Here is a 22,493-nt window from a genome sequence, read left to right as displayed (position 1 = left end):
AATATACTAATAACTCTTTCTTGTTTACAAGAGAAAACTCAAAGTCCAAAGGAACGTCAATTGATGAAGTCGATGAGTATGATCAGCTCATGACTGATCATCGACTCCTAAGATCAATGTTCGAGAATCTCCTGCAACAGAATCAGAAATTAGAAAATGAGATCAGTAAAGATCAGTCCAAGAAGGAGACAATCAAGCTCTACTATCCCGATGAGACTTGTCTTGACAAATTGATCATGGAGAACAACCAACTGAAGACAAGTGTCAACACCCTTCAGTTAGAGAAGAGCAAGCTTTAGTCTCAACTGAACGAGACTAAAACTGAACTGAAGAAATCGACTGTGGAATGCGAGAAAGCCACACATGAAACCAAGAGACTCAGCTACAAAATGGAGCAGTTGATCAAGAACTGCATGAAGGAGTCTCCACTGATGGACAACTTTTCAACAACTTTAGTGGAAAGCATCGAAGGAAAGTTGACTATCGGTGAAAAGGACAAAAGAATCATGATCCAAGTGAAGGGTTGTATACTGAAAGCAAGACTTTATGCTTGTATACATTGATTCCTTAGTTCACTGCGATTCTTCTATTTGAAATATTGTTATTGCATAATCCTATTATAGTCTAATTTATCTCATATTATAGATTATATGGTGTGATGGGACACAAAAGATATCCAACTAGTTATGATGATGTTGGGAATCTTGTGGAATATCTTAATCCTTGTTTTGATGATACCAAAATTCATAGGTCGTATTTGTAAACTAGAATTGTTTTGAACTCAAGTGTTAGAGTTCGGTTCTAGTTTAGCTTGCGGTGTCGAAGACTGAAGACTGAAGAACGAAGGACTGAAGACTGAAGACTGCAGATACCAACTGAAGTATCAGTTGAAGAATCAGTTAGGAACTGATTACTTAATGCGCGCAATGGATTGATACTAAAGTCAAGTATCAGTTGAACATTCCTCCTAGGACTGATCTTCCAACGTTCAGAGGAAGCCACGTACTCACAAAGTACAGCCGCATTAAATGCAGAGATCTTAGGATCTTATCTCTGCAGAGGTCATTCCTATCTAGTGGTTACTTTTCAGAGACGTCACATCTCCTATCCATCAAGAGAGCCGTTTCCACCGAGACAAGGAACTTCGAAGATTGAAGCCTCAGCATAAATTCGAATTGCTCTCCAACGGAAGAAATCTTGATGACGTTCTACGCCAACGGATCTATTCAAGAGTTCTCCTACAAATAGCGCTCGAGGATCACTTCAACCTTCACCGATTCAACGACATAAGCTGAAGCTCTGCCGAAATTGCTACTCAGCCTAAAGCTTAACCTCCCCAAAGCTTGAATCGAAGAAGAGAATTCCAAAGCCAAAATCATTCACTGCTGATTACACATATTTGTTGGATTTGTATACTTAAAGCAAGAACGTTTTATGCTTGTATACAATGATTCCCGTGTTCACTATTTAATCTCCTATCTGATTGGGTTCATGATTGCATATGTATGTTCTTTATCTCTATATAAGTAGATTATATGGTGTGTTGTAGATCACAGAAGACCGTATAATTGGAATAACCTGAAGAGATATAATATAATCACAGCCGAAATAACTCTAGGACAAGTTATTGGTTTAGGCTGCGGTATAGATGGAAGTAGTTTATCTTGACTACTTATCTATACTGGTACGTCATACGTATTGATAGGACCACAGTGAGATATATTCTTCTATCTGACTTAAGTGAAGAATTAAAGATCTCGGTGACTTATAAGATCTTAATACTAATAAGATGTCAGATATATATGTTGATTCGTTTATCACTTTGACTTACTATGAGCGAGAGTTATATAGTAACTTGAGTACTCTGTATCTTGGGTGATAGCGGTTAATATATGATATCTGATTATCTGTATTAATACTCGTATCCGGTATAGGATAATGACATCCCCTTAAGGAGCTCAATAATGTTTATTGTGCTAAACCCTGCAGGTTGATTAAGTTCAGGCGCAATAATAAGGTTTGAGTGGTACTGCTTAAGGATTACAAAGAGATTAATTAATTTAGGCTGTCAGAGCTCTAATTAATTAATGGATGTCGGATATTTTAAATACGAGGATTTAATAAGTCTAAATACAAGCCCCGACTCATCACCGGCAATAAAGGGGTAAGACAATATCGGTTCTCTAGTGGAATGAACTGATATTTATAAATTAATTATGGTCTGGGCTGACCATAGATAAATTAATTTATTTGAGGCCCATCTTTATTCCTTGTATCTGGTCCCTGGACTAGCCCAATGACTCCTAGCCCTAGAAGGAGCAGAAATCGCCCCCTACCCTAAAGTGGCGCCCCCTACTGCTTATTTTATTATAAAATACAGCTGTCAGCTCTCAGGAAACACACACTGATAATTATTAGGGTTTGAGAGCTGAGAGGAGGCGCAGGAAACGTTGGGAGCTTTCTGCCTTGGGACTTTCACAGTTCGTTGTCCATCCAACGGTGAAAGCTGAGCGGGATACAGTCGAGAAGATCAAAACTGGAGTCTTTCGACACGATCATCAACAACCTGTGCATCCGTTTTACAAGTAAGTATTTCCTAACACCTATGTGCAGCTGTTAAATTCATAGGAGCATGTTAGGATTAATAGTTGTATGATAAATTAATAATAACCAAGAAACGATCATCGGGCAAAGCGGAACGTTAATTCAGTTTAATATTCCTTCAATTGGTATCAGAGCCCAGGATTAATTTCTTGGCTCTATTATTAATTTATGTACGATTAATAATGTGCGTTGTTTTTACTGCTGTTGTTCTTCGTGGTCTGTTGATTCGTGGAATACGTCGTTTGACGTTGTAATCGTTTTTCACCGCGAGAAAATCCGTGGTTAGATTAGGTTTTCAATTGTATTTGTTTTTCTGTTGTAATCTGTAAAACTGAAGAACAAGACGAGTACGACAACGAATCAACGAAGATAAATGGTGTAAGGAGAAAACGTACGGGACCGGGCACGAGGGGCTGCGGGCACGAGGGGCAGCGCGCGCGTGGGTGCAAGCACGCCGTGCGCCAGCGCGTCCAGGCAGGCCCCGCGCGGCCACTGCATAGCTCTTGGTTCTGCACGAGCGATGGGCGGAGGCGAGGCGAAGGCTGGACGGGGGCGAGCAGGGGCGGTGCGCGCCCAGGGCTGCGCGTGCGGCGCTTCACGCGCTGCGCGCCCGGAGGGCGTCGCGCGGCCGCTGCTACCGAGCCTGCTGTCTGCGCGCCGAGACGCCGAGTGCTTACCTGCTTCTTCTGCTGTATGCTGCTGTGGGCGCCGAAGGCCGAGCCAGGCGAGTGTCTGTCCGCGCCTTCCGCATGCTGCTGCTCGCACAGGGGGCTACCGCCTAGGGCTTGCTGCCGGCTGTTGTCTGCTGTCTGGAAGCGCCGTGTGCTGGCTGGCGGGCTGCTGCAGCGCCGGGTGGCTGCTGTGCGGCGGAGGGCGGCTGTGCAAGGAAGGCGGCGGCAGCTAGGGTTTCCAAACCCGAGCTGCGTATCTCAAACTCTAGGGGGCCCAAACCCTAATTCCAACGACGGGCCTAAGTGTTCGGGCCGAGTTTTAGTTTTTGGGCTTAATTTTATTTATTTTATTTTATTCTTTAAAAATACAATAGATGTTGGGATTCCACGAATGGGTCATGAAGAATTTTAATTTCTTTTTACTGTTCTTTGCATGCCGTGGTGTTAATCTCTTATGCTCTTTACCTGCTTTTGTTCGTCTCTGCTTGTTAATATGCTTTATTAACTGCGCTTAGACAAGCATGATAAGTAGGTTTATCGTTTTCTTAAGCATGTTTTAGAATTCTGCGAGCATGTTTTACATGTTGCGTTCTAGAAAAGCATGATTAGGATTATGTGCTTGAGCATGAACAAACCTTTTGAATTAAAAAGACTAAGCAGTTTTAATAATTTTAAGCAATTAAAATTATTTTAGACCTCCACATGCGGTCTCTAGACAAAGTGTTTAGCAATATGAGTAACGGTCCACCCCACGTGGCTTACTTCGTATTTGTTTTTCATAAGTTTGTCAGAAGAGGTTTCTATAAAAAATATTTAAACCATTAAAGTAGTGGGAGTTATGCAGTAACGGTCCACCCCACGTGGCTTACTTGTGTAATTTTCACAAGTACTTTGGAGAATGGTATTAAATAAGATAATCAAGAAAATTAAATTGAAAGCGACATGGTCCGAGTGAGTATGTTAATTTCGAGAATTTAATTTTCAAGGTTAAAATGTGGTCATTGCTTAGATATCATATCAAGTACAATGTACAACTCCCCCACGGAGTCCCTTCTTGATGATGATATGGTCTAGTCAAGGTGCCAACTATTAATTTCTTTTGTCAAAAGGTTAAGTTGACATGGAAATTAAATGACTAGGTGAATAGTCTGGTTGAGGAGTTCGTGTGTAACTGTCCACCCCACGTGGCTTACATATGGAATTCTTTGAGCCGTTGGAGGTTTCACTAATATTGTTTTATCAAAAGGTTACAATATTATTATTACGAACTATATGCGTTCATGTTCTTACATGTTTAAATTGTTTACTTTCAGATATGTCTATGTCTCCGATCATTAATATTTTAGCTAGCAATCCTCTCACCGGTCCTAACTATACCGAATGGAAACGCCACATAATGTACATTCTTGACGCTGATGAGCACAGTTTTGTGCTTACCACTCCACGTCCCGCGGCCTTAACTGATCAGTCGACTGATGCGGAATGTGAGGCGCATAGGAAGTGGCACAAGTCAAATAATATGGCCAAGTGCTATATTATGATGACTATGTCGCAAACTTTGCAACTCCAGCATCAGGGCATGGACGATGCGGCGACGATCATGTTAAATCTCTCTGAGGTTTATGGAGAATCCGAAAGGTCTGCCCGCTTTAACATAATGAGAGAAATCTTAGCATGTACTATGAGCGAGGGCAGTCCTGTGTACGATCATGTCATGCATATGATAAATCTGTTTGACAGGCTTGATCTGCTAGGAGGGGGTATCGAGGGCGAAGCCAAGGTCGATATCATCCTCAACACTCTCCCCAAATCTTATGAGAACTTCCGTCTCAATGTCGTTATGAGCAAGGTCAACTATACTCTTAATGAGTTGTTGAATGCTCTAGTTACGGCGGAGGGAGTCATGGGCACGCGAAAAGGGAAAGAGATTCTTGTCGCTACCAAGGGATCTACTTCTTCGTCGAAAGGCGGGAAAAAGAAGTGGAAAGGTCCAAAGGGCAAGAATGACAACGAAGCTAGTGGGAGTGGCAAAGCCAAAGTGGACGGCCCTAGCGGCGGCGTGAAGAAGCCGACTGGAAAGGGAAAGTGCTTCAAGTGCGGCAAGACTGGGCATTGGAAGAAAGATTGTCCGATGCTCAAGGCAAAGGGACAAGGTACGTCACAAGTTTTAGTAACTGAGACATTTTTAGCTTCGTTTTCTACTCATTCATGGGTAGTGGATACGGGGGCAACTGATCATGTTTGTTACACCTTGCAGGGCTTCAAGCCGACAAGGGAGCTGGAAAGTGATGAGATCACCATCTCCATGGGCAATGCGTCGAAGGTCGCAGCTGTTGCTATTGGAGATTTATCTTTATGTTTTGGTGATGACATTTTAGTTTTGAGAGATATTTTATATGTGCCGGAGTTTCGGCGGAACATAATTTCTGTTTCAAAATTGTTTTTGGATGGATATTCTGTTACTTTTGATAGAGTCGTCTCTATCATGAAAAATAACATGACTATTTGTTCTGGAATTTTGAACAACTCTCTCTATACTATTACATGTCCAATTAAAAATTCCGTCCATGTTGCATCTACATCACAAATCTGTCCTAATCAGAATAAGAGGAAGTATTATTCTCATGAACAATATACGCATGTGTGGCACCTAAGGTTAGGCCACATCAATCTAAATAGGATCCAAAGGCTCGTTTCAAATGGAGTCTTGAAAGACTTTCAAGCTGTTCCATTTAGAACCTGCGAATCCTGTATAGAAGGAAAGATGACGGCAAGGCCTTTTAAGGCCAAGGGGAATAGGGCCTCGCATGTGTTAGAATTGATTCACTCTGACTTGTGTGGACCGATGTCCACAAAGGCTCGTGGAGGGTATGAGTATTTCGTCACTTTCATTGACGATTACTCAAGATTTGGGTATATTTACCTACTTCAACGCAAGTCTGAATGCTTTTAGAAATTCAAAGAATTCAAGTTAGAAGTGGAGAAGAGAAGGGGTAAATCTATCAAGTCATTGCGGTCTGATCGCGGTGGCGAATACCTTGGAAACAAGTTCTTGCAATACTTGTCAGAATGTGGGATTACATCCCAATTGACTGCACCGGGTACTCTCCAATAGAATGGTGTAGTAGAGAGAAGAAACAGAACTCTTATGGAAATGGTACGATCAATGATGAGTTATGCATCATTGCCTATTTCGTTTTGGGAATATGCCTTGAAAACAGCGGTTTATTTGCTAAATAGGGTACCGTCCAAATCGGTTCCTAAAACTCCTATCGAGTTATGGTCAGGGCGTCAGCCCAGTTTGAACCATATAAAGGTATGAGGTTGTCCTGCATACGTGCTAGACAAGGAAGCAAAGAAATTGGAGCCTAGATGCAAATTAATGTTGTTTATAGGATACCCTAAGGAGACGAAAGGTGCTTATTTTTATAATCCTAAGGATCAGAAAGTGGTTGTTAGCACCAACTCACGATTCTTGGAACAGGATTATATAAATGAACACAAGTCAAGGTCCGAGATTGTCCTTCAAGAAATCGAAGGCAATGGATAGGCGATTCCATCACCCCAGCCAAGTGTGCAAGTAAATGTACCACAGGATACTGCACAAACCATTGTCACAGCTGTACCACCACCGCTTCGTCGTAGTGGGAGGGTTGTCGTTCAACCCGATCGATTTATGTTCTTGGGAGAGTCTTCGGATCTTCTTCCTGTTGATGAACAAAAGGATGTCGACCCTGATAACTTTAGGCAAGCGATGAAGGATCTAGATGCAGATTCTTGGTACGACGCCATGGTTTCTGAGATAGAATCCATGACTGCTATGGAGGTATACGAGAAAACTGAACTACCTGATGGTTTCAAAGCTATAGGTAGTAGGTGGGTATACAAGAGAAAGCGAGATTCGGATGGCGAAGTCGCAGCTTTTAAAGCTAGACTGGTGGCGAAAGGTTATACCCAGAAACAGGGTATAGATTACGATGAAACCTTTTCGCCGGTTGCCATGCTTAAGTCCATCCGAATACTCCTTGCCATAGCAGCCCACATGAACCTTGAGATTTGGCAAATGGATGTCAAAACCGCTTTTCTAAACGGTTTCCTTGAAGAAGGAAGGGACATCTATATGCAGCAACCCGAAGGGTTTGTGAAAAAGGGCGAAGAGCATCTTGTATGGAAGCTGAAGAAGTCCATTTATGGACTTAAGCAAGCTTCGAGGTCATGGAACAAGCGTTTTGACGAGGTGATTAAATCCTATGGATTTACTCGTTGTGAAAACGAAAGTTGCGTGTACCGTTTAGATGCCAATGGCGACGTGGTTTTCCTTGCACTTTATGTAGATGATATCCTCCTCATTGGCAACAATGTTGAGCTATTATCGGACATAAAGAAGTGGTTATCCGAACAGTTTCAAATGAAGGACTTAGGAGATGCAGTGTACATCCTGGAGATCAAGGTTGTCCGTGATCGCCAGAAAAGGATGTTGAGCTTATCTCAAGCGTCCTACATTGATACTGTGATTGCTCGTTTTAGCATGCAAAATCCCAAGAAAGGCTTGCTACCTTTCAGACATGGCATTCCTCTGTCTAAGGACATGTGTCCTAAGACGCCTAGTGAGGTTGAGGAAATGAGGAAGATACCATATGCTTCCGCCGTAGGTAGCCTCATGTATGCAATGCTTTGCACGAGACCTGATATTTGCTATGTCGTTGGCATGGTTGCAAGATATCAGTCGAACCCTGGACCAGGACACTGGACTGCGGTAAAGCATATTCTCAAGTACCTGAAGAGGACTCGAGATTATAGGCTAGTTTACCAATCAGACAGTCTATCTCCTTTGGGTTACACCGATTCGGATTTCCAGGCTGACCGGGATGAGAAGAGATCTACTTCTGGATATGTGTTTACCTTGGGAGGTGGAGCCGTATCATGGCGGAGTGCAAAGCAGAAATGCATTGCAGACTCCACCATGGAAGTCGAGTATGTAGCTGCTTCTGAAGCTGCTAAAGAGGCTGTATGGTTCCGGAACTACCTCTTGGATCTAGGAGTGGTACCTAATTTGCCTAAGAGTATCATAATTTATTGTGATAACTCGAGTGCAGTGGCAAACTCTAAGGAACCCAGGAGCCACAAGGCGACCAAACACATAGAGAGAAAGTACCACATCATACGAGAAATCGTAAGCAGAGGAGATGTGCTAGTTGAGAAGATTGACTCTTTGGAGAACTTAGCTGATCATTTCACGAAGAGCTTGCCGCAAAAGGCCTACGAGAAACATGCTCGAGGGATGGGATTGCGGTTGATGCCACCCACTTAGAGAAAAACTTTCAGTATAAGTGGGAGAAGAAGTGAAGTGTGAAGTGGATGTTGTAATAGCTAGTATTTAGACACATTGTATACTAAAAGTTTTGTTTTAGTATAAGTGGGAGATTGTTGGATTTGTATACTGAAAGCAAGAACGTTTTATGCTTGTATACAATGATTCCTGTGTTCACTATTTAATCTCCTATCTGATTGGGTTCACGATTGCATATGTATGTTCTTTATCTCTATATAAGTAGATTATATGGTGTGTTGTAGATCACAGAAGACCGTATAATTGGAATAACCTTAAGAGATATAATATAATCACAGCCGAAATAACTCTAGGACAAGTTATTGGTTTAGGCTGCGGTATAGATGGAAGTAGTTTGTCTTGACTACTTATCTATACTGGTACGTCATACGTATTGATAGGACCACAGTGAGATATATTCTTCTATCTGACTTAAGTGAAGAATTAAAGATCTCGGTGACTTATAAGATCTTAATACTAATAAGATGTCAGATATATATGTCGATTCGTTTATCACTTTGACTTACTATGAGCAAGAGTTATATAGTAACTTGAGTACTCTGTATCTTGGGTGATAGCGGTTAATATATGATATCTGATTATCTGTATTAGTACTCGTATCCGGTATAGGATAATGACATCCCCTTAAGGAGCTCAATAATGTTTATTGTGCTAAACCCTGCAGGTTGATTAAGTTCAGGCGCAATAATAAGGTTTGAGTGGTACTGCTTAAGGATTACAAAGAGATTAATTAATTTAGGCTGTCAGGGCTCTAATTAATTAATGGATGTCGGATATTTTAAATATGAGGATTTAATAAGTCTAAATACAAGCCTCGACTCATCACCGACAATAAAGGGGTAAGACAATATCGGTTCTCTAGTGGAATGAACTGATATTTATAAATTAATTATGGTCTGGGCTGACCATAGATAAATTAATTTATTTGAGGCCCATCTTTATTCCTTGTATCTGGTCCCTGGACTGGCCCAATGACTCCTAGCCCTAGAAGGAGCAGAAATCGCCCCCTACCCTAAAGTGGTGCCCCCTACTGCTTATTTTATTATAAAATACAGCTGTCAGCTCTCAGGAAACACACACTGATAATTATTAGGGTTTGAGAGCTGAGAGGAGGCGCAGGAAACATTGGGAGCTTTCTGCCTTGGGACTTTCACAGTTCGTTGTCCATCCAACGGTGAAAGCTGAGCGGGATACAGTCGAGAAGATCAGAACTGAAGTCTTTCGACACGATCATCAACAACCTGTGCATCCGTTTTACAAGTAAGTATTTCCTAACACCTATGTGCAGCTGTTAAATTCATAGGAGCATGTTAGGATTAATCGTTGTATGATAAATTAATAATAACCAAGAAACGATCATCGGGCAAAGCGGAATGTTAATTCAGTTTAATATTCCTTTAATATTCTCTTAGACCTTAGGCGAACCTCTGTTTACCCAGAAGCCATAGGTCAAACTTGCTTCAAAGAACTTGTTCTTTGTAATATAGTTGGCACTCGTTCAAACCTCCCCCCCCAAAAGAGTGTTTGAGTGATTCGGAGTTCAGGAAGGTACTCTGACTCTGAGTGAGAAGTCTTAGCACGGGTTGTGCTGAGCAAGAGAAATCCGACGCGAGTGAAGCGTGGGTACTGAAGAAGGGTTTTCTTCAGTGGTACGGTTGTGTGCACCCGGCAAGCACACGGTTTGGTTTGCAATGCACCTGTTAAGCACTTCCGGAGTGGATTATTGGTCTGATCAACCGACCGTGGATGTAGGAAAGGGTTTTTCCGAACCACGTAAAAGTCTCTGTGTTGTTTACAGCTTTCAGTTTTACATTCTTACTTGTGTTATTTCAATTGATAAACTGAACACTGATTAACTGCAAAGAGAAACCTAAAGACCAACAACGTGCTCCACCGAGGCTATTGCGAAACTAAGTTTAATTTCCGCTGCGTATGATATCAGTCTGACTGATCTATCTTGTGATAGTCAGGAAGAGTGTTATCATCTCTGTTTTAGCAAACCCGACTGAAGCCTTTATTTGCATCAGTTAAGTTCCAGTAACTTAACTGATAACTCTTTACTGAAGAGCTTTTCAGTATCAGTCGTCAACCCTGTTTGGTCAAAACTATTTTCAGTAAAACAGGAGTCTGTGTTTGCATGTAAAGTTTCGTTTTGATCTCTGACTGAGATCTCTCTGATTGAGGAATTTAAAATAGCCCATAGGTGTATTCCCCCCCCATACATAGGTGTATTCCCCCCCAATACACCTATTCGAGACCCTCAGGACCTAACAGATGACACCAAAAACATTAGTCTGCATCTCTTGTCTTTGTCTCAATCAGGTCCAAAGGTTTCAATTCTCACAGGCCTTAACTAGAGTTACCAAGACGTTAGATCAAGTGGACAAGGAACCAAAGACTGAAGATCAAAGACAGCTCAATTGAAGCACGCCTCACTGAAAGGACACACCTCGACTGGAAGTCTTCAGTCATCAGTCGTAGATAATCACACAACTCAACATCAGCATTGAACTGAAGACATCTCAAATACCAGTCGACATTCTACATCTAACTGAAGAGACGAGTACCGGACACGCTGCATTTAATGTTTAAGTACAAAATCATTAAATGCCAAAGATTTGAAGATCGTCCTTGCAAGTACGAGAGTTTTACTTTGCGTGTAAAGATGCAGAAGCACCATACTCCAAGGACAAAACAATTCAAATGTTGTCAAAAGGAGTATCCGAAGATTGCCACCTCAGCCAAAAAAACAATATCGTCTCATAACGACAGAAATCCTGAATACCATCTCTCCAACGGATCTATTCAAGACTTCGCCTATAAATAGAGCTCGAGGATCAGCTGCAATCTTCACCGATTCAACACCCGAAGCACACCCGCTGCATTTTTCAAAAAATTACGTGACCTCAACGAGGCCCAACGTGAAGCTGTTCATGCCATTGGATTCGGCAGGATTCTAGAATTCACCATCAAAGATGTGCCTTCAAGGCTTGCTTACTGGGTATTGGACAAATACAACTCAAGAACTGGTTGCCTAGAGATAGATGGAACCTGTAAAGTTCAAATATATGAAGACGACGTCTACCGAGTCTTCGGTTTCCCAAAGGGTGAGAAAAAGATAGAGGTGTTCGAGCGGACAGAAGTGAATGAGTTATTCAGTGAGTGGATGGAGTTCTTTACAGGCAGAAGCCGAGAAGAAATAAAGATAAAAAATGTTCTTGAAAAAATGATAGACTGCGTAGACGGAGGTACCTGGTTTAAGCGGCACTTCATGATCTCCATGTCATTCTCGTTAATGGTGAGCTGCATAAGCGGGACTGTACATCCATTCATTCTGAACTGCCTTGAGAATGTCTATGAACTTGGGACCTGGAATTGGGGAGAATACATCGTAAGGACAAAAAAAACGAACAGCCATATGTATTTAAAAAAAAAAAACGAAACAATCAATACTAATAACGAAACCACATATACTAAACACATCATACAAGCCACAAAAAAAACTAAATAACTTTAATAATATAATACAAAAACTTGAATGAACATTAATAAGAATAACAACCATATATTGACGACAAAAAAAATGCAGTACAATTAATAAACACAACAGAAACAACTGAAAAAGTATAAGCACGCTGATAAAAACAATTAAAAAAAATATTACGAACCTGTATTCATTTCAATCAGAGTATGAAAAAATGAAAACAAAACCAAATTTTCTAAAGTTTTTTGTCTGATAAAATTTTAAAATGAAACTGCTATAAGACGTTAAACCTAAAAGGAAGATAAAAAAAAAAAAAAATTCAAACATATTAATTTCATAACTACCGAAAAGAAATAGATTTGTTAAAATTTGACCACTAAAAAGGCGGTTACAAATAAGAAACTAAATTTACATAATTAACCTTAATGATAATTAAACATAAAATTAAAAGCATCAAATAAATAAAGAGCGGATGACATATAAGCCGCTAGATCTTATTTAATCAAAGGCCATGATCAATTCTTTATTCTCAAAATATATACAATTCTCCATGGATCCATTCTCTCTCTCTCTCTCTCTCTATATATATATATATATATATATATATATATATATATATTGTGCGCAGTTGTCACACTCTATTCTGTTACTCGCTGTGATTCCGGACCTTTTAGCCACCGACGGATCTCTGTCTCCACTTACTTGAACTGAGGGCGTAACCCATACAAGTTTACTTTGACCTCGGGATGCTACCCAGACAGGCCTCATATTTCTCATGCTCCGGAACACATCTAGCTGGGCACCCTTATAACGCCTTTGGTTAGTGCCCAATGGAGATCAACCCACTGAGTCAGCTAACAAGTGTACACAATTCTCAAACAACGTGTTAGGTTATAAGAGAACCTCAATTGATTAACTTTGCGAGCCTTAAACATGGTAGAGTGCACAACAATATTTATTGGATAAACAGTTTGTATTTTCATGAAACATTTAGAGCTTAATAACTCAAACATACACTTGGAAAATAGCCCACCTAAATAGGCAATGCCTGTCGTTTATCTTATCTCAGAATCGGAATAGCTGCGCTAGTCCTCACGATCCACAAAGCCTACAAGAAATCTATATTCTTAATAGGTCTCCTGAATCTAATCTTAAGTCGTAAACATTCTATGATTCATCACGCCAGGTTTCCAAATATAATGAATAAATAATTAAAAACAAAAATTCTTTAGTTACGGACACCGACAATATCCTTACTCGATTTTCTTTAACAGTTGGATTTATAAATAAAACCAAATAAATCATAAATACTTTGATTGTAAAATGTAAATGCAATTCCATGTCATACTTAGCATATAATAAGTAATTACTTAAAATATGCACATATTAATAATACTCCCTCCGTCCCAATAAATGTGGCCACATTTCCATTTTAGTTTGTCCCACTAAAAGTGGCCACTTTCTAAAAGTAGAAATATTTATATTTAATTAAGTTCACTTAATAAAAATTAGGGTTCTCTAATTAAATTCTCATTTATCTCTCTAGCTCACTTCTCTCGCTCAACTCTCTCTCTCTCTCTCTCTCTCTCTCGCTCATTTATCTGTTGTAGGCGGCAGCACTCCAAAATCGCTTACCTCTCTCGGCGGCACCCCAAAATCGTCAGCGGCGACACCCAAATCGTCGGAGAAGAAGGTGAGTTTCGATCCAAAGCTCTGTGAGTGCAACCCCTTTGGTCCCCTTCTCAATTATTTGGGTTCGACGTCCCCTGCAACCTTCGGCGGCGGCGGCAACCCTTGCTCCTGAATTTTTCGGCGAATGGCAGCTACAAGGCCGCCGCCACCATGAATTTTCCCCCCTCTACTTCTGCTCTATCTCCTTCTCTCTCTCGTTGCGCACAAAGATCTCAGTGTGGGCGTGTGTGGAGCGGCATCACAGATCTCGACGGCGTGGAGCGGCGCCATCGCCGGTAAACCACAGAGGTGGCACGAGGGGTGACCGCCGGTGCCATCGGTTCTTCTGCTCTCCAGAAAAGTAATCTTGAATAGCCAATTGAGGTATTCTTGCTTTAGCCGAGAGATAGCAGAGAAGAGTGTTTGAAGAGCAATTGTTATGATTGAACTTGAATTCCTGTATGAATTGGTACTGGGAGATGGTCTTCTGGTAATGGACGAAATTCCTTTTTCAGACGGGCGGCCGCGTTGCCGGCGAAAGAGGTGAAACAGCGGCCAGCAATCTTCCCTCACACAGAAAATAGGCTGTTAATTAACACATTAATCTTGATGGGCCACACACTATTAAAACTTAACTATCACTTTCTTAATCTCCGTGCCGAAAAGAAAGTGGCCACATTTATTGGGACGGAGGGGGTATAATGTTATTATGCAAATTATTATTTTAAAAATAATTAATCAAACTAAATAAGTCTAATTAATAAATCAAGTGCAGTCCATTTAATTAAAAGAATTTCACGGCCCAAATAAACAAAAACAGCAGCCCAAGTGAAATTAAATAGAAAAATCGGGCCCAGCCACTTAAAATAAAAATCAGCCCAAGGAATATTATAACAAAGCTCAGTTTTGAAATAAAATCGGCCCAATAAAGAGCCCAACACTTCTAGCCCAAATCCTTTCTTCATCTCTTTAAACACACCCACACACACAACACACACAAACACACGCACACAAGCAGACGCCGCCCAGCACCCCTTTCCCCTTCTCCCCTTCTCCGGCAGCGGTTGGTGTCGCCGGCCACGCAGTCGCACCGCCCTGACCCCCCTCCTCCCTCGTCCTCTCTTCCGTCTCCCTCAAACTACCACACAACAGCATACACACACGAACAGAAACACCACCACCTCCTCCTCTCAAAATTCCCGGCGACAGCCACCACCATGGCCGCCGCGTGAACTCCCTCCCTCTTCACTCAAATCGGCCGACAGCAGCAGAAAAAGTTGACTGCCGCCGCGCTCTCCACCTCCCTCGTCTCTCTTTCAACCCTCCCCTGTTCACATATCCAGCGGCCGCAGCAGCAGGATCTAACCACCGCCGCCCTTCTCACCCTCTCTCTCTCTCTGCGCACTCCAGTCAACAGTGGCGCGGAGCCACCGCCGGCCGCCGCCTGCCCTCCCCTGATATCGACTCTCACAGCAAGCAAACACACACTCACACAACACCATAAGCTTCTTCACCCATTTTATACTTTATTAATTACACACTTAAAACACTAATCTACAACTCCTTAATTCCCGTGCCGAACCCAAACGTGTCAAGACTCGCGGGACAGAGGGAGTACTATATTTGATGTGATGGTACGAAGCTACTACAATTATAACGTTTCAATTCTCAAACGGCCATATTTAATAAGGGTATTTTTTCCCCTATATATATCTTCATGTATCATATGATTCTTACCCCAAAATTACTCTTCATCTATTTATCATATTTAGTTCTCTCCAAAAAAATTAGAAACATCATGAGTGGATTTTCAAATTGGTTTGATCCATATGGATCAAATTCAATTTCACAAAATTCAAGTTCTCCTTCACAAAATTGTAACGATCCTTCTCAAAATTCCGGCATTCGCCCTCCAAATTTCTCTTGGCCAAATATGTCTAATCCTCAAATATATCCCAACAATCCCATGAGTCAATCAGCCCCTTCATTTCAATTTTCATCCCAAGTGCATCCATCTCAGGGATTTCAGCCATACGGATATCCTCAACAATGGTATCCCCCTCTAGGATTTTCCCCACAAGGACATCCTTCACAGGGGTTTATGTTTTCTGACTCTTCTAGGAGGACCAGTGTAGATGGGAGTGGTACTGATGGAGGCACACCATCTTCAGGAAAGGCAGTTCAAGGTTTGGAGAATATAAATCTCTCTGTTGAGCCTTCATCCGACGACGACGAAGATAATACCAACATGCGCCGGGTGTTTTATTCAGATGCGGAGTGTGAAGTTCTTGTGCAATGTTACATCGATATTAGCATCAATTCAGTTGTTGGAAACGAGCAAAAGATGGACAAAATGTGGAAACGCATTGCGAAAGCCTACAATGAAAATCGTCCTGCCAACACTCCAAGCAGAAAGTTTAAACAGTTGAAGGCTCATTTCTACAAGATGCAGAAACAGGTGAAATGGTTTTCTGAATGTTACAATAGGATTGCAAGCATCTGGAAAAGCAGTGCAAATGATGCTGATATTATGGAGATGGCACAAACAGAATACAAGCAGCATCACGGTACAAAAGGTTTTAAATATGTTGGAGTTTGGAGACTTTTGAAAGAAGTTCCCAAGTTTGCCGAGGTGCAAGGAACTGTTCAAGCATCCAACAGAACCAAAAATACAGAAGGAGGAGCCTACGCATCATCTTCTACAGCTGAAGAAACTCCCACGAGTCGCCCAATGGGGCATAAAGCGGCAAAGAGAAAGGTGAAGGGGAAGGGGAAAAAAGATTACCTTGATGCACTGCGTGAAGTTGCAAAAGAGCATGAAACTAATGCAGCAAAATACCTACGTATAATGGAAGAAAATACGCTTATAAAAAACATGAACAACTTCTAAAAAAGGAGGAACAACGTCTGAAGGAGGAGAGGCAAAATCTAAAAGAGTATGAACTCGTAATGAAGGACACATCAGGGATGACAAAAATGCAGCTTTACTTGCACAAAAAACACTGCGAGAAGATACTGAAAAAATGGGAAGATGATAATTAGTTGTGTTATCTTGTATCCACTAGGATTTGTTTATAATTCTGTAACTGTGTTGTGTGTAACCATTAAATTTATCTTTCAATAAAATGTACTTGTTTCAATAACAGTTGATTTCTCGAAGGGTCATATTAATTTCCAAAGTAACTGTTGCCTTCTCGAAGGGTCATATAATTTAGAAAGTAACCGTTGCCTTCTCCAACGGTCATATTAATTTAGAAAGTAACTGTTGCCTTCTCCAACGGTTACCTCTTAGTTATTATAAATATATGTACCATATACTTCATTCTCATCATCTATGAAGAACAATTCTCTCGTATCCAATATATATCTTCATAACATCAAAACAAACGACTTATGTCTTCATCTTCTTCTAAGCGTGATGTTGAAGAAACAGCTGCAGCTGTAGCTGAAGCTGAAGCCTTTATGGAAGAGTACATGAGCCAATACATGGAGGATGGTAGTATCCACCAACATGTGCTTCGAGCAATAGCGTCAAACACACCTCACACGAGAAGATATGTGCAAAGAGATCGGGAAGGAGCACACGAGCGACTCATGCGGGATTATTTTGATGATAATCCAACATGGGGTCCCAATGTATTTCGGTGGCATTTTCGGATGCGAAAAGAGTTATTCACTCGCATAGTGAATGCTTTGGAAGCCCACAACACATGGTTTCAACAAAAACCCGATGCCACAGGGAAGAGAGGGTTTCACGCCACTACAAAAATGTACGAATGCGATTAGACAGTTGGCATATGGTGGCCCAGCTGATCACTACGATGAGTACTTGCGAGTTTTTGAAACAATAGGGTATGAGTGCTTGCGCCACTTCTGCCGAGGTGTTATTGAGGTTTTCGGTGCACACTACTTGAGGCGACCAACCGTTGATGATGATGCAGCCTAATGTTCATTAGTACAAGATCCAGTGCATGTTCCTATTGGTCCAGTTGCAAGAGCTCGAGCCAAGAAGTTCAAGGAGAGCTTGATGATCTTAGTTGAAGAAGTTTGGAAGCAAGAGTTGATCAAGAAGCCAATTGGAGATTGTGGAGTTGGCAAATTGAGCCCGTGTTTGATTAATCTTATTACGTGCGAGTGGACCGAAGTTTGAAAGACTTCATTTTATTTATTTAGCTTTATTTCGCAGCCCATTAGTTAAGGGCCTTGTTAAATTTCGAATTTTAAAGTAAAGGCCTTGTTTGGCTTATTAGGGCTTGTTTTTAAGTTGTTTCCTTATTAGACTAGGTTTAGTTTTGCCTATATATATGGCTGCTACATGTTGGACGAAAATTAGCCTACTTTTATCAATAAACTTGTGAGTTTTTATTTCTCTCTTGAGAATTCCGAATTCCTCTTGATTATTCCAAGACGAATTCAATTATCGACGTAACGGCGAGTCAACCAACCCTCGTCGGGTGTCATTCAGCGTCCCCGAGTTACTGCGTCAACTTCACGTTAGAGTTTAGGGATTCGTTCGCCTAAATCATTCCGTGGGTTAGATTAAGAGGTTTTGGGATTCCATCTTCTGTTCGTTTGTCAAGTCTTCCGTTTGCGTGGTGTTCGATTGGTCAGCAAGGATCGTATCATTAACCGTTTGTGTGTGATACATGAGCGCTGAGTGATTTCATCTTGAGTGATACACGAGTGTTTGTGAGGTGGTGAGGTCCTTTTATTTTGTTTCACTATCCGTTTCTTATTTTCTGTCTGTGTCACTATGTCTAAGAAAGATGAACAGGGTGCGGATTTGAGCGATAGCCCTGTTATGGATCCAAAGTTTAAACTCGTGCTGGAGGCACTTCGCTCAGAATTTGGCAAGATGCTACACTCAGAAATCGAGGGAGTGTACGACAAGATCGAACAGATGGAGCAGTCTCATTCTCGAGAGATCAATTTCACACGAGGAGGCCGAGGCGGGCGAGGAGGCCGTGGTGGTAGAGGAGGTCGATTCCACCGTCCGTATGAGGAGCATGTAGATGATACAGGATTTGAGGAAGATGACGAAGGCGGCAGAACGTGGCAAGATAACAATCTGGGCAACATCAAGATGAACATTCCTTCCTTCTAAGGGAAGAATGACCCCGAATTGTATCTTGATTGGGAGAGAAAGGTGGAGCTTATGTTCGATTGCCATAACTATTCAGAGCTCAAGAAGGTGAAGTTGGCAGCGATTGAGTTCTCAGATTATGCACTTGTTTGGTGGGATCAGATGGTGACGAGTAGGAGGAGAAACAGTGAGCCACCTATTCAGACTTGGCAGGAGATGAAGGCTGTGATGAGGAAGCGTTTTATGCCGAATCATTACTACCGCGAGCTTTTCAACAAGTTGCAGACTTTGAGGCAAGGTAGTCGGAGTGTAGATGAGTATTATAAGGAGATGGAGGTTGCCATGATTCGAGCCAATATGGTGGAGGAGCGAGAGGCGACCATGGCGAGATTCTTAGCTAGTTTGCATTGGAATATTCGTGATAAGGTGGAGTTGCAGCACTACGTTGAGCTGGAGGACATGGTTCACATGGCCATAAAGATCGAGAATCAACTCAAGATGAGGGGCAACAATAGCAGCAACCAGCGCCAGAATCAGGGCAATTGGAGGCAATCGCAACCAGTTTCTAGTGGTTCCTCGTCAAAAGGGAATCAATGGAAAAAGGAGGCACCGCCGAGAGAGGAGAAGAAGCAGTTCGTTAGGTCCCGACATGAGGGATCCGGTGCATCAAACCAGGGCATTTCGGCCGATTCCGATGGTTGAAATCGAGATAAGAAGTGCTTCAAGTGCCAAGGCTTCGGGCATATTATGAGTGACTGCCCGAACAGGAGAATTATGATCATGAGAGATGACGGCGAAGTCGTGACGGATGGTGATGAGACCGATCCTGATATGCCGAAATTGGAGGATGTAGATGATGCCGATGATGAGGAGGAGTGTGAGGAGATTTTCGCGCCCAATGGACAGCTTTTTGTAGCCAGGAGAGCCTTTAGTGTCCAAACTCAACCCAATGAGCGAGAGCAGCGGGAGAACCTCTTTCACACGAGATGTCTTGTTCAAGACAAGGTATGTAGTGTGATCATTGATGGCGGGAGTTGCACGAATGTGGCTAGTAGAGCCATGGTTGAGAGATTGGGGCTGACCACGGAGAAGCATCCCAAGCCGTATCGTTTGCAGTGGCTGAATGAGACAGGCGTCATCAAAGTGACGAAGCAAGTGAAGGTTCCATTTCGCATTGGGAAGTATGAGGATGAGGTTGTGTGTGATGTGATCCCTATGCAAGCGAGCCACATCCTGTTGGGGCGACCGTGGCAGTTTGATCGCCGTGCTATTCATGATGGCTTCACCAACAAATATTCATTTGAATAAAAGCAGAAAAAGGTGTCGCTTGTTCCTCTTACTCCTAAACAAGTTTATGAGGATCAAGTCCAATTACAAAAGGAGGCGGACAAGGTAAAGTCAAAGGAGCAGCCCGTGGAGAAGAAGGAGAATGGGTTAATTCATAAGTCATTTCTTGCTAGGGCTAGTGATTTGAAGTGGTGTGTACAAGAGGAGAGGCCGATCATGTTGTTGCGATATCAGGAGAACTTGGTTATTACTAACGATCTCTCTTCTCTACCCCCTTCTATTCGTTCTATTTTGCAGGAGTTTGATGATGTTTTTCCCGAAGATACACCTGCTGGTTTACCACCAATTCGAGGGATTGAGCATCAGATTGACTTTGTGCCCGACGCTACACTGCCGAACCGACCAGCTTATCGAACCAATCCGGAGGAGACAAAGGAGTTGGAGAGGCAAATTGGCGAGTTATTGGCCAAAGGGCATGTGAGGGAGAGTTTGAGTCCTTGTGCGGTACCCGTTCTACTTGTACCAAAGAAGGACACGTCTTTGAGGATGTGTTGTGATTGCCGAGCCATCAATAACATCACGGTAAAGTATCGACATCCTATCCCTCGTTTAGATGATATGCTAGATGAGTTACATGGTTCTTGTGTCTTTTCTAAGATCGATTTGCGTAGTGGATACCATCAGATTAGGATTAAGGAAGGTGATGAATGGAAAATTGCTTTTAAGACAAAACTTGGTTTGTATGAGTGGTTAGTTATGCCTTTTGGTTTGACTAATGCGCCTAGTACGTTCATGCGTCTTATGAATCATGTTTTGCGTGCTTTCATTGGCAGATTTGTTGTTGTTGAAGGAATATTAAAATGAATTAATGCTCCGTTTGCCCGATGATCGTTTCTTGGATTATTATTAATTCATCATACAACGATTAAATCCTAACATGCTCCTATGAATTTAACAGCTGCACATAGGTGTTAGGAAAAACTTACTTGAGAATCGGATGCACAAGCTGTTGATGATCGTGTCGAAAGAAACTTACTCCAGCTCTGATCTTCTCGACTGTATCCCGCTCAATTCCCAACGTTGGATGGACAACGAGCTATGGAAATTCCCAAGACAGAAATCACCTCACGTTTTCCTGCGCCTCTCTCTGCTCTCAAAACCCTAATTTTTATCAGTGTGTTTTCCTGAGAGCTGACAGTTGTATTTAATAATACAGAAAACTGAGAGGGGGCGCCAGTTTCTAGGTGAGGGCCGAAAATCTGCCCTACTTGGGCTAGGAGACATTGGGCCAGCCCAGGGACCAGATACAAGGAATAAAGATGGGCCTTAAATAAATTAATTTATCTATGGTCAGCCCAGACCATAATTAATTTATAAATATCAGTTCATTCCACTAGAGAACCGATACTGATTTACCCCTTTATTGCCGGTGATGAGTCGGGGCTTGTATTTAGACTCATTAAATCTCCGTATTTAAAATATCCGACATCCATTAATTAATTAGAGCTCTGACAGCTTAAATTAATTAATCTCTTAATAATTCCTTAAGCAGTACCACTCAAACTTTATTATTACGCCTGAACTTAATCAACCTGCAGGGTTTAGCGTAATAAACCTTATTGAGCTCCTTAAGGGGATGTCATTATCCTATACCGGATACGGGTACTAATACAGATAATCAAATATCATATATTAACCGCTATCACCCAAGATACAGAGTACTCGAGTTAGTATATAACTTTCACCCATAGTAAGTCAAAGTGATATACGAGTTAATATATATATCTGAATACTTATTAGTATTAAGATTTATAAGTCACCGAGATCTTGATTCTTCACTTAAGTCAGATAGAAGAATACATCTCAAACTGTGGTCCTATCAATACGTAATGACGTACCAGTATAGACAAGTAGCCAAGACAAACTACTTCCATCTATACTGCAGCCTAAACCAATAACTTGTCCTAGAGTTATTTCGGCTGTGATCATATTATATCTCTTAAGGTTATTCCAATTATATGGTCTTCTGTGATCTACAACACACCATATAATCTACTTATACAGAGATAAAGAACATACATATGCAATCATGAACACAATCAGATAGGAGATAAGAATAGTGAAAACAAGAATCATTGTATACAAGCATAAAGTTCTTGCTTTCAGTATACAAATCCAACAGTTGTATACTTTGATGATTTCCTCATTTATAGCCAGAACCATGATGAGCATGTTGAACATTTGAGGTCTGTTATGGATGTGCTTCGAAAGGAAAAGTTGTTTGCTAACCTTAAGAAGTGCACTTTCGGTACGGACAAGCTTGTGTTTCTTGGTTTTGTTGTT

General features: G+C 41.6%; 1 protein-coding gene across 1 annotated transcript; it reads left to right on the top strand.

The window, feature by feature from the left end:
• Window positions 1-15,713: 15,713 nt before the first annotated feature.
• Window positions 15,714-16,670, top strand: LOC131004501 (uncharacterized). The gene has a single exon (XM_057931191.1). The coding sequence runs from the start codon at window positions 15,714-15,716 to the stop codon at window positions 16,668-16,670; it is 957 nt and encodes a 318-aa protein (XP_057787174.1).
• Window positions 16,671-22,493: the final 5,823 nt, after the last annotated feature.

The sequence above is a fragment of the Salvia miltiorrhiza genome, unplaced genomic scaffold (assembly GCF_028751815.1).
Source record: "Salvia miltiorrhiza cultivar Shanhuang (shh) unplaced genomic scaffold, IMPLAD_Smil_shh original_scaffold_405_1, whole genome shotgun sequence".
NCBI lineage: Eukaryota > Viridiplantae > Streptophyta > Magnoliopsida > Lamiales > Lamiaceae > Salvia > Salvia miltiorrhiza.
The sequence above is the reverse complement of the archived record's forward strand: the minus strand, read 5'-3'. Positions and strand labels throughout refer to the sequence as shown.